Source organism: Astyanax mexicanus, chromosome 11 (genome assembly GCF_023375975.1).
Source record: "Astyanax mexicanus isolate ESR-SI-001 chromosome 11, AstMex3_surface, whole genome shotgun sequence".
NCBI lineage: Eukaryota > Metazoa > Chordata > Actinopteri > Characiformes > Acestrorhamphidae > Astyanax > Astyanax mexicanus.
Window position 1 is genome coordinate 49,652,951 of NC_064418.1, and position 13,825 is coordinate 49,666,775.

The 13,825-nt window shown below is 40.2% G+C and overlaps 1 protein-coding gene and 1 long non-coding RNA gene across 10 annotated transcripts in view; one reads left to right on the top strand and one right to left on the bottom strand.

Annotated features, from left to right (window-relative positions):
* dip2a (disco-interacting protein 2 homolog A) overlaps positions 1-13,811 on the bottom strand; it is a 159,830-nt gene extending 146,019 nt beyond the window's left edge. For all 9 annotated transcript variants that reach the window (XM_049485077.1, XM_049485075.1, XM_049485073.1 and 6 more), the window contains exon 1: positions 13,429-13,811. In XM_049485077.1, the coding sequence (XP_049341034.1) occupies positions 13,429-13,555 (127 nt within the window). In that variant the 5' untranslated portion in view covers positions 13,556-13,811. The remainder of the gene's footprint in view (positions 1-13,428) is intronic.
* Positions 1-13,825, top strand: part of LOC125804967 (uncharacterized) — a 193,138-nt gene that overhangs the window by 85,741 nt on the left and 93,572 nt on the right. The window lies entirely within an intron of this gene.

Below are 13,825 nucleotides of genomic sequence, written 5' to 3' on the forward strand. Positions count from 1 at the left end.
TTCAACATGTTCAACAATCCATCATCCAAAAATGTCAAATGTAATCTACAACTGTTTCTACAAGTCTACAAAGACACGGCCATGATTCACCCAAACAGACAGATCCAGCAAGGAGAAGAGCACTGATCAAAGAAGCAGCCAAGAGGCCCATGGTCACTCTGGAGGAGCTGCAGAAATCCTAGGTGGAATCCAAGGTCGACAGGACAACTATAAATCGTACACTCCACAAATATGGCATTTTCTCCCAATTATGGCAGGTCTTCTGATCAGCATTGCACATTTGATTACTTGAATTTATTTGAGAGCATCAGTTAAAGTAAAGTAGTGAAGAGGTAGAGTTACAGGTATACAGTGAATAGTGAATATTTGAGTAATGTTCTAATCCAGATTATGAGAAGAAACAACTACTCAACTAAATAAAGAAAAAAATACTTTAAGAAAAAATGAAGGTCAATCAATCTGAAAATGAGAATTTGAAGAATTTCAAGTACTGTCAGGTGGGGGTGCAGGAAGAAGGATGGGGAGAGCGGACGCAAATACAAGTAATATGTATTAAAAACACGAACAAACCGTAAAACAAAACTTGAACAATAGAGAAACACTGAGTACATAAGAAAACACTCGCAACCTCAACTGACGTAAAAATGTACAAGAACCGACAAAGGAAAGAGGAAACACAGGGCTATAAATACACACACAAGGCAGGTAAGGAAACAGGGAACACTTGGGGAAGGTAATGAGGGGGCGGAGCTACAGATGAAACACAGGTTTGTTTAACACTGTTTTTAAGTTACTACATGATTCCTTATGTGTTTCTTCATAGTCTGAATGATTTTGTAAATATTGTAAACAGTAGATGAAGGTGTATTAGCCTGGCTTGAGTCTCAAGACTGCACGTGCAACACAGTAAAATATACTAATAAATAAATAAATGAATGAATTAATTAATATATAAATAAAATAAATGATGGAAGTGTCACAGCAGTCACACAGCTCAGTCACACCATTACTCTGCTGTAGCTTCATTATCATCTGCTCAGATCATCTCAGCGTCTCTCCCGTACGAGACGAGTCGAGACGAGGGGGCTAACCTTAGTGCAGAGGTGTTCATTATCTCCTCACGGTGATATTTCACACTTCCTGTCTAATGACCGTCCTCTCGCTCACCAGCGCTGAGGATCTGCTCTTCAGGAGCTGCTGGAGGAGAGTGTGTATCGGGGTGATGAATCCCTGCAGAGACTTATTATGAGATAACTGTGCTGTAACACAGGAGCGCCTGTGTTTAGTACAGTTATTCTCTTAACTCTGAAACTGTATTAAATTGGGATGCACTAAATATACAAAAATTAAGATTATTCAGGCGAAAATGGACAAAAAAAGCACTTTCAGTGTTTTGGGCGAATTAATAAAAAGAATAGAAAAAAATCTAAAATTTATACCAAACAATAGAGCCTTATATTTAGGCACAATATTTGGTGGAATAACCCTGATGGTTTTTAATCACAGTTTTTTTTCATGCATCTTGGCATCATGTTCTCCTCCACCAGTCTTACACACTGCTTTTGGATAACTTTATGCTGCTTTACTCCTGGTGTAAAAATTCAAGCAGTTCAGTTTGGTGGTTTGATGGTTTGTGATCATCAATCTTCCTCTTGATTATATTCCAGAGGTTTTCAATTCGGTAAAATCAAAGAAAATCATCATTTTTAAGTGCTCTCTTATTTTTTTTCTCAGAGCTATACATTGAGATATCAATATATTGCCCCACCCTAGTTGAAAACGGGTTACTACTTGGGCGGCACGGTGGCTTGGTGGTTATCACGTTTACCTCCAAGCACTGGGGTCTTGGGTTCAATGTTCTCCCTGTGTCTGTGTGGGTTTCCTCCTCCACAGTCCAAAAACATGGAGATGAGGTAAATTGGATACTCTAAATTGATCTGGTGTGTATATATGTGTAAGTGTGTGGTATGTAGGTAAGTTTGTGTGTGTGTAAATGTATGCATGACTGTGCCCAGATATGGATTGCTGTAAATGCTGCAGTGCCGGATGCAGTCCTCCTCCAGGTGGACGGTTGTTTCTGGTTGAGAGTACGCTGTGCGCTATTGGCTGGCGCTTCTCACAGGTGTGTGGATGAGTGTCAATGTGTAATGTGCTTGTGTGTAAAACGTAAATGTAAATTGTAAAGCGGCTTTGGGTTTCTAGAAAGGCGCTATATGAGTTAACCTTTATTCATTCATTCATTCATTCATTCATACCACCCAGTTGTTGAGGGGTGAAACTGTGATGCAGTGGTGCATGCTGGGTAATGTGTTCTGCTGCTTTTTCTGACCCGTCGCTCTCTCCAGAATAGAGACAGTAACAGTACGACTTCCTAAAGCTGCAGAAAGCAGGTCTGCACTGACAGCCAGCGGCTAATCACTCGCCATGTGGGTCACACACACACACACACACACACACACTTTCACCAGTTTACTCATTCAGCAGGTTTGATTTGGAGAGATGCCAGAGGAGAAACCACCTTCACCACCCTCACCATGCAGCCGGTGCAGTACGGTGCAGTACGGGGCAGTACTGGTATTTGTGGAATGCAGCTGCTCTACATGCTCTACTTGACGGAAACAAGCTTTACGAGATTTACAAGCTTTACGATGTGCCGTCCCACTTCTCCAGTCATGCACTGGTGCTGCCTGTATACAGTACAATACTCGTACTAGTATAATTCTGAAAAATAGAGTATTAAAAACAATTTTATCCTGCTTCTTTGGAGTAACTGACTCTACTGACCAGAGAAAACGTATTAGATTTTAGAGCAATGCTCTGAGGATTTTGACAGAAATACTAGTACTAGAACTGTGTCTCAATGTAGAATATCCCGTACACACTAAGAAGTAAGTACAGATTTGTACTTAAAAGAGTATAAAGCTTGTCTCTGGGGCTGTACCTTATATTGAGGTACAAAAAAGTACCTTTCAGTGAAAGTCCTTTTTTGTACCCATGTTTTTTGTGCCAGTAAAGATTATAAACATTATAAACATTACCATCAACTGAATATGTGTCAAGAACTTCATGATGCAAAATTGTCTGGCTTTCTAATAAAAAAATGTGTAAATAAAATATATATTGTTTATTAGTGCAGTGATACAGAATACTGAATGTACCTTTGACTGCAGGTTAAATGGTACAAATTTGTACTTATTGCTGTTAGAAATCTGACCCTGAACAAATCTGACCCTGTAAAGACCAATATTGTACCACTGAGGGTACAATTATGAAGAGTGTACCTTTGAGTACAAAAAAGTACTCATATCGTACCTCTGTTTTTTAGAGTGTACTTTAATCAGCACAAACAAAAATCTCACCTGTCATCTTCTTAGCTTTCGCCAAAATCTGACTACACAACATTTCATCTCTCACAATGTTCACTTTGTCAGAATAACCAGTGATCTCTGTTTCACGTCTTATTCAGAGAACTGGCAACCCTACATATTAGTCACCGACCAATCATCGTCCACATTTAATGGCTATTGGTCAGCACCAATTTGAACATGCTAGTTTTTTCATCGGTCGGTCGCATGGCGTCGCTCACATCCAATTACCGCTCTTTGACTGTGTCATACTACACGGACATGTGACATAACCAAGCTGGAGGTAGAGTGAGGCAGAGCAGGGTATTGTGAGGAAGAATGAGGTAAAGCATGGCAGAGTTGGGTAGTGTGAGGTAGAGCAAGGTATATTGAGGTAGTCAGATGTTAAAATCATGCTAAAACTAGGCCTAGCTTTAGTAAATAGTAGGACTGTATGATAAGTCTTTATACTTTCATCGTTTTTGTTATTTGGGTTTTCACAATAACACATAAAAAGGGCTGCGATAACAAGTCAAAGCAACCCAATGAAATCTAGTCAACCCCATAATCATGTTTTGTTTTTTGAGATGGAATATTTTAACAGGGCTCAATCATGATTAATTTTTTTAATGCTGGAATTTTCCAGTTTTATTGTGAGGAGAATAATAATAACAGTATTAATAGTGTAGTGTGGTTTAGGTCTGGCAGACTACATCATTTTATACTGAATTATAATATTTTAGATAAAGAGAGAGAAAGAGAGAGAGAGAGAGACAGACAGACAATGATCCAGAATGTCATGATCTTAATAATAATAATACATTCCAAATATCTCCATATATCCAGGATTAAAGTAAAATAAATGATACAGGACATATATAATCTGTCTCTAGTAGATAATAGTAGATAATATATTTTGTTGATAAAAACAGTAAAAAATATGTAGGGGTGGGCGATATAGCTCTGAAATAATAACCCGATATTTCATGGTATTTTCACCATAATGATACTTTTGGCGATATGACAAAACACTAAATAAAAAAAAAAAAAATAGAATTTTATTATTGCATGCAATAAGATATGGCCAAATGAGATTTAAAAAAAAAAATAAAAAATTGGTGTTATTATCATGTACGATACGATATGGCACACCCCTACCCTTATGTGATAATTTGGGGGGGTGATAGGGCACCATATTTCAGGGTATAATATCGTTTACAATATTCATTACATTACATTACATTACATTACATTACATTTGGCAGACGCTTTTGTCCAAAGCGACTTACAATAGTAAAGTACAATGTAAAAAAAGTTTAAAGGAAAAACATCTTTGGATAGGGATAAAAGGAGGACCAGGAGTTGGGTGGCCTGTTGCGCCAGGAACGGTCTAATTTTTCGGATGTTATAGAGCGCAAAGCGGCAGGACCGAGCAACCGAGGCCACATGGTGCGTGAAGGAGAGTTGGTCATCAACCAGAACACCCAGGTTCCTAGCAACCTTTGTCGGTGAGAGAGAGAGAGAGTCGATACTTATAGAGAAGTTGTGTTGAAAAGATGGTTTTGCTGGTATAACCAGAAGTTCAGTCTTTGAGAGATTTAATTGAAGGTGATGCTCCTTCATCCATGAGGATATGTCAGAGAGACACTGCGATATCCGTGCAGAGATTGAGTGATCTTCAGGTGAGAACGACAGGTATAGCTGGGTGTCATCCGCAAAGCAATGGTAGGAAAATCCGTGTGAGCGGATAACCTGACCAAGAGAGGTGGTGTATATGGAGAAGAGAAGGGGTCCCAGTACCGAACCCTGGGGAACCCCAGTGGATAAGGAGCGGGCTGAGGACAGCTGTCCTTGCCACGACACCTTGAACGAGCGCCCAGTGAGGTATGATCTGAACCATGACAGCACATTATCTGCGATCCCCATGTTTGAGAGTATAGTTAGTTATTCAAAAATGCTGCCGATATTATTGGGTACGGTATGATATGCCACACCCCTAGTTTTGACAATAACATACGTAACCAGACTGGAGGTAGAGCGAGGCAGAGTAAGGAGGAGTGAGGTAGACTGAGGTAGTGTGAGATAGACAGATGTAAAAAAAAAATCAAGCTAAAACTAGACCTAGCTTCAGTAGATAGTAGGGTTGAAATTCCATAAAGATATATATTGTATATAAAAATTATAAAAATTGAAGTGATATTTATGATATAATACCCAACCCTATCCTCAGAACACCTGAGAACACCTCAGAAACCCAGTTTCCCTCCCGCACACTACAACACTTCACCTCAAACCAACAACAGAAACAAACTACTAACTAATCTTTAGAAAATGAAGCAGCTTCAGGCTCTAATCTCAGACGGTGGAGCAGAAACGGGTTCAGGGTTTTTCAGCAGTGATTCTACTACAGATCTCCGTCTCTCTCTCTCAGAGTCGTGATGTGGAGCCACGCTGAGAACTTACTGAAGATCCAGAAGGAAAGCAGCCTAATTAGCTCGGCTGCAGCTTCTTCCATCTCGCTGCCGGGCTTTTAAGGACATGTTCTAGTTTTTAAAAGGGTCATTTTCACTCAACACACTGTACATCCAAATCAACACTTCCACACCAGCGTTCCCATCCTGAGGCCAAAGGCAAGACCAGTTCCCAACACTGCAAACATCATCATTCACTGCAAATAACATTACGTTTAAAAATGCAGAGAATTTAGCACAATAACCCTGAACAGCCAACGCCACGGGCATGTTTACAGACCAAGCATCACTTATTTTATTTATTTATTACTCATGCTGGGCTCTGTGTGCTCTGAGAGTTTTGTGGGTTTTGTCCTTTGCATTGGTTATACTTATGGAGGCACACACACAGACTACTAAATATAAAAGCTTTGATTTGGTTGTTTTTCCCACACTTTTACTGTGTTTTGTCTTTGTACTAACATGTTTGCACTCTGTAAAATTAAGTGTGATTTATGGAGTTAGCTGACTAGCTATTGATTGTGTCTATATATAGATTCTGTGGGTTATAAACACACACAAGTGTCCTCATGGGAATCAATACAATAAATACACCCATCCATCAGTATATCCAGATCCATATACAGCTAAAAAAAATTTATCTATACTGTTCTGTAAACTGATACTGTACATCTGTTGTATAACTGCTGTTTATTACTATAATATACTGTAGATGAATGGGGAGATGGATTAATACGCATTCACAATCAACCAACCAACCAAAGCTCCAATAAACCCCAACCAACATCAAGAAATCCAACAAAAAACAACCCCAAACTCTCAACTTATCTCCAGATCCAAGCAAAATATAAACCAATTCCAGCTCTTAAAAACAAAAGCAAACTCTTCTCAATCTCAGCACACCTAATAAAGCCCAATCAACCCAAAAAGCCATTCCCAACTAAATCCAACCAACCCAATTAACCCCAACCGGCATCAATCAACCCAACAAACAACAACCCAAAACTCCCAACTAATTTTAGCTACATCTAGACCGGCACAATATAAACTAATTCCAATCAAGCCAACAAACCACAGCCAACTCCATCAAATCTCAACAAACCTAATAAACCCCAATCAACCCACAAGACTTCCGCCATTGCCAGTTAAAAAAATCCAAACAAACCTTAGTAAGTCTCAACCAACCCAATAAAGCCCAGGCAACTCCAACTAACAACAGCCAAGTCAAGAAAAGCAACCAATGAACATAAAACCAACTCAATAAACCCAATACAATCAACCGAATACAAAGCATCCAAACCAATCCAATGAAATCTAGTCAACCCCAGCTAACATCAACCAAGTAAATAAAAAATACAGACACAACAAACTCCAAACAAAACCAACCAATGAATATCTGATATAATCAACTAGCTCTGGCAGTTATTAGCAACCCCAAACCAAAGAACTCAACTGACACAACAAACCCATACCAACCCACCATCGCTTAACCAACCCCAACAAACATCAACCAACCTAATGAACCCCAACCAACTCCAACATCCCTAACAAACCCATACCAACCTCAACATCCCTTTACCAACCCCAACAAACATCAACCAACCTAATAAACCCAAACAAACTACAACATCCCCAACAAACATCAACCAACCTAATAAAACACAACCAACCTCAACATTCCCAACCAAACCAAACCAACTCAAAGAAATCTAATCAACCCCAACGAACATCAAACAATCTAATAAACTCCCACCAACCCAAACATTCCCAACAAAACAAAACCAACCCAAAGAAATAGTCAACTCAACCAACATCAACCAAGCAAAAAAAAACTACAGACACAACAAACTCCAAACAAAACCAACCAACAAACCCCAACAAACATCAATCAACCTCAGAAATTACCAATGAATATCTGACATAATCAACTAGCTCTGGCAGTTATTAGCAATCCCAAACCAAAGAACTCAACTGACACAACAAACCCATACCAACCCACCATTCCTTAACCAACCCCAACAAAAATCAACCAACCTAATAAACCCAAACCAAACCCAACATCACCAACAAACCACAACTAACATCATCCAACCTAATAAACCCCACCATCCCTTAACAAACCCTAACAAACCCAAACCAACAGAATATACTTCAGTCAAACCAACCCAATGAACTCCAGGCAAACTACACCTAACATAAACCCAGTCAGAAAAAACCCTACAAACCCCAAACAAAAAAGCAAATATCAATAAATTCAACTAACCTCACCAAAAAAAGTAATAAAGTCTAACAATCAAACTCTAAACAAATCCCAACAAACATCTAAAACTCTACCAAACCTCAGCAAACGCCAACTATGTCAAACAAGCCTGACAAACCCAAAGCCTGATGAACCACTGTTCAGCAGTACGCTCTTCCTTATCACTGCAGATTCAGATGAAAAAAGAAAGCATTCACTGCAGCTGACGCAGACGAGCTTCAGCCAATCATGCAAATCCCAGTGTAGTCGTACCGGTCTGAGCATTTACATACTCAAACAGCAGCAGCGCAGATCACAGCCAGGTGCTGCTGTAACTGCTGGTGTTTTTGCATATGGCACCACTCAAAAACACAGCCTATGATCAGTAGATAGTAGGATTTCATGATAAAAACGCATTTTTATTGCTTTCGTGATACGGGTTTCCGTGATAACACACCAAAAGGGCTGTGATAAAACAGCAAACTCAAACTGCATTACACAACAGAAACAACCTCACACTGCAGACTGTGTTCATGTGATGTAATGAGGAGTGAGGTAAAGCAAAGTAGTGCGAGGTAGTGTAAGGAAGACTGATGTAAAGCCTGGTAGAGTAAGGTAGTGTGAGGTAGATTGAAGTAGATTGATTAATAAACATTAACAATTAACCAACCAACCAACCAAAGCTTCAATAAACCCCAACCAAAATCAAGCAATCCAACAAAAAAACAACCCTAAACTCTCAATTTATCTTAGCTAAATCCAGATCCAAGCCAAACATAAACAAATTCCAGCCCTTAAAAACAACAGCCAACTTTACCCAACCTAACAAAAAACTATTCAAGCACAATCAACCCTAAAATCCATTCCCAACTAAATCACAACCTCTACAAACTTAAAAAAACCAAAACAAGACTGCCATTTACAACTATATTCAACCAACCCAATAAACCCCAACCAACATTAAGCCAACAAAATACAACCCAATATTCCCAACTAATCTTAGATAAATTCAGACCTGAACAGAATATAAACCAATTCCAACCAACAAACCACAGCCAACTCTACACAACATTAACAAACCTAATAAACCCCAATCAACCCAAAACTCTCCAACCAACCCAACAAGACTCAGCCATTCCCAACTAAATCCAACCAACCCAATAAACCCCAACAATCCTACGATAACATCAAACAGTTCAAAAAATATGTGAGGTAGCGTGAGGTAGATTGAGGTATAGTGAGGTATAGTGAGGTAGAGTGAGGTAGATATTCACAGTGAACGCTCACTCTATTTTGCCAAAAAAAACTGCAGAGCTTCAATATGTCAAACCAAGTTTTAAAGAACCCAATCAGATCATCTACAGATCTGTAGCCACACCTGCTGCAGAGTTTTACATTTTTCTCAGCTTTTCTTTTAATAATTGAACAGCACATTCTTCACCACGGTCCAGCGGCCAAAACACACACATTCCACCACCATCTAAACCAGCCTCATTACCTTCACTACACTCTACTCACCACACTTCCTCTACTGAACAGAGAACACAGATAAACTCCTCCAAAAACACAGAGCGAGAGCAGGAGGATGATGATGGGGGTGATGATGATGTTTCTGCTGGATCACAATCAGACCAGTCTACCTGCATTATCACACTAAACTCAGATTAATCTGATCTGATATCTCCTCGATAAGGTTCAGTAGGGTCAGGGTGCTTCTCCAGAAGCTTTCAACAAAGTTTTTAACTGGTATTTAAAGCAGCAACAAAATATGCTTTAGGTTAGAATAATTAGCAATGCAATAACACCACGATGACCAGTTTAAGCTCAGCTTTATGGCAATTGAAGAACTACAGTATATCATTATTGGATTTATAACTTTTTAAATGCCAGAATATCCTCGGATCTTGACAGCAATTTAACCCAAACCACCCTTGTGTTTACTGTCCAACCACAGCCCAGTCTAAGGTAAGCTGTGCTATAGCTTGGCTAATGCCGTGTTTCTCATTGCCGTTTGTTTTTTTAATGCTAGGACTAATATAATAAACATTGAGCAAAACTCTCACCATGAATATTATAACAAGTCATCTTTAAGTGTTGAGCTCAGCATTGGCAACAAAAATAATTTCTCAAAAAGAAGAATTAAACAGATATATACAGCAACGTTTGTGACTCACATGCTTACAGTGATTTAGATCACTCTGACCTTTTCGTTTTCAGTTGAACAAATTGGAGAAAATACACATTTGAATAAGCCAGCATTACTGAAATTTCTTACAGTGAATCAAACCAAGCCATTCAAACCAAAGGGTTTTGGGTTACTTTTAATTACAGTCCAGTCTAAGGTCAGCTTTTCCAAGACATTTCCACTAAAAGAGAGCTTCCAATAACCATCTAAAAAAAGAAATAACTTGAAATGTTCACAGTGGATCCATAATAAACTTACATGCATACATTCTGAAACACTCCGAATCTAAAAACCAACACAAAAAATCGTCGCTGTCCTATGAAAAACACTTCTCCATTTACGATTTTTAGTTTATTACATAATTTGAACAGACAAACTGTCCCTAACACTGTGCCAAAATTTCCTGATGAACGTACCAAAAGAAACACTTCAAAATTACCTAAAATAAACTCTTTTTAACTTGACTTCCATTGAAAGTTTATAAGCTTTTTCTCTCTTCTGTAAAGTGCTGTTTTGGAGATGAGGGTTTTTCATTGGACAGTGGCGAAATGCAGAAGAACCTTAAATAACTCACTTTAGATCATTTAGGTCCATTTGGGAGATCCTACCGTGCAACATAGCAATACGCACAAAAGAACACGCTCATGTTGGATCTTTATTGGTAATATTGGTGCCTTACGTAAGTGTACACAAAACTGCAAAGGAATACAGTACAAATATGTTTCCTTACCAAAGCCCCTGAGGATACACCTCACTTGTGTACCATTGTTTGTGACAGTATTGATGAGACCCAGGTGAGAATAATATGGAGGGCTGGAACAATGGAGCCAATTATGGAAGCCATGGTGGCCACCTGGAACCCACCAAGCCCATGTTCCACCTATGGGAGCTCAGATGAGCATGTTGGCTGGGTTAGTTTGTCTGAGTTTAAGCTCATCTTAAACTCAGACATCATCATTTAAGCAGAAGACAAAAGCAGCTCTGGAAAAAAATGAGAGAGCACCTAAAAATGATGAGTTTCTTTGATTTTACCAAATTGAAAACCTCTGGAATATAATCAAGAGAAAGATGGATGATCACAAACCATCAAACCACCAAACTGAACTGCTTGAATGTCTGCACCAGGAGTAAAGCAGCATAAAGTTATCCAAAAGCAGTGTGTAAGGCTGGTGGAGGAGAACATGATGCCAAGATGCATGAAAAAACTGTGATTAAAAACCAAGTATGGTTATTCCACCAAATATTGATTCCTGAACTCTTAAAACTTTTTTCTTTGCATTATTTGAGGTCTGAAAGCTCTGCATCTTTTTTGTTATTTCAGCCATTTTCATTTTCTGTAAATAAATCATTTAAAAGACAATATTTTGTCCGTAGTTTATAGAATAAAACCACAATGTTCATTTTACTCAAACATAAACCTATAAATAGCAAAATCAGAGAAACTGATTCAGAAACTGAAGTGGTGCAGTTTAGTCTGAGATCAGCTTTGCCAAGAAGACATTTATCATGAAAGAGGGCTAACAGTGACCTTTAGATCCATTCAACCAAGCTGAGAGATCCCACCAAGCAGCACAGAGATAACACACAACCATATAACCCAGCAGACACGCTCATGTGGGGCTCACATGGATAGAGTGTGGGCACATGTTTAACCCCTACTAATCACATTACTGACCCTGCAGGGTCCATCAATGACATCCCTATGTGGGGCCAACATGGAAATGTGAACAATGCAAAACCCTGCTGGTTCAATCACTGACAATCATTAATATCCATAAGTGGGGTCAATATTGGACACATGGACAAAACCTTCTGGGACCCAGTTGGACTATTTAAACAGGTTTTATCATTACAATGATGGACGGTGTTTAACGTTTAACCCCTACTGGTCTCATCACTTACATCCATACATGAGGTACCCATGGAACGCATGACCAAAAATGTCCTGGATTTCCATAACTAGCAAAGCAAAACAAATAGACCCCATGTTTAACCCATCATGGTCCAACTACTCTCTTATATTCAACATGGAATCAAACATCAACCGTCCCTCTTAATCCCACATAGGTCCCATCTAGTTTCCATTTGGATTGCCCAGCCCAGTTTAACCCTTTCTAGTACCATCACCGACATCCAGATGTGAAGCCAACATGGTACGCATGGACAAAACTTTCTGTTCTACTGAAACAGCCCACTTTTTTCTCACAAGGGTCCCAAATAGTTGACATGTGCACCATATTTAACCCATCCTGGTCCCATCAATGACACTGGTGAAGGTCCATATTGGGACCCAGCTGGACGATCTCATTTGGAGTGTCCAACCGAGATGGTGACCATGGTTCACCCCTCCTATAGCGGCTGGCATAATTTTGAACCTACAAAAGTAGGTTTCCTGAACCAGGAATGTTTGTTCACCCCTTCTTTATTGCTTGTCCCAAATTGTTTTGTTTTTTTATTTGGACCATATTTACCCCATCTGGTCCCATTACTGACACTGGTGGAGGGCCATATTGAGGGGCCAACATGGAATCTAAAATCTAGTTTCCAATTGAACCAGTTCCCTTCCTAACCAGAACCCTTACTATCACCATCACTGACTGACTGACTGATCCAGATGTGAAGCCAACAAAAAGCTCATGGACAAAACTTTCTGTTCTACTGTAACAGCCCACCTTATTCTCACATGCAAGCCAAATAGTTTAAATTGGGCCATATTTAACCTCTTCTGGTTCCATCATTTTGACACTGGTGGTGGTCCATATTGTGGGTCCAACAATGAATCCAAAATCTAGTGTCCATGTGAACCAGTTGACCACTAACTAGTACCATCCCTGACATCCAGATTGGAAGTCAAAACTTTCTGTTCTACTGTTACAGCCATAAGGGTCCCACATATTGACCAATGGACCATATTTAATCTATTAAATCCATTAAATTATTTAATCACTGACACTGGTGAAGGTCCATAGTGTGGGGCCAACATGGAATCCATAATCTAGTGTCCAATCCAGTTTGACCAATCCTTCCTAATTCTATCACTGACCTTATACCATCCAGATGTGAAGCCAACATGAAAGCCTTGGACTAAACTTTGAGGTTCTCAGTTGGTTTAACCCCTACAGGCCCTGTAGGTTCATGCTTTGAAGAGGGGTGGAACCCCTACCACCACCTCCTCCACCTTCAGCCTACCTTCAGAAAGCTCCAGCTCCAGCTCAGCCAGCTTCTCCCGCACCTCGGCCGGCAGGGTGAGAGCCAGGGCGGGTGAAGGCTCCACCATCATCATCATCATCAGGCCGGTGGAGCTGCGCTCAGCCATCCTGCGTCCCGGAGCTCCGGAGCGGATAATCCAGTGCAGAGCGGGCGGTCCCTCCCCGCCTTCCTCCAGCAGGGCTCAGCTCAGCGCGGCACGAGCAGGGAGGTGCCCCGCGCTCCCATACAGATGTGCGCGCGCGACCCTCCGGATGATCCCGCGCACGGAACCGCTGGATCCTCCGTCCCGCAGGTCCGAATCTCAGCAGAACCGATCACCTCCAGAACTCCGCCATTGCAGCCGCAGCGGCGCCGTGTGCGCTTTCCCCCACCTGTA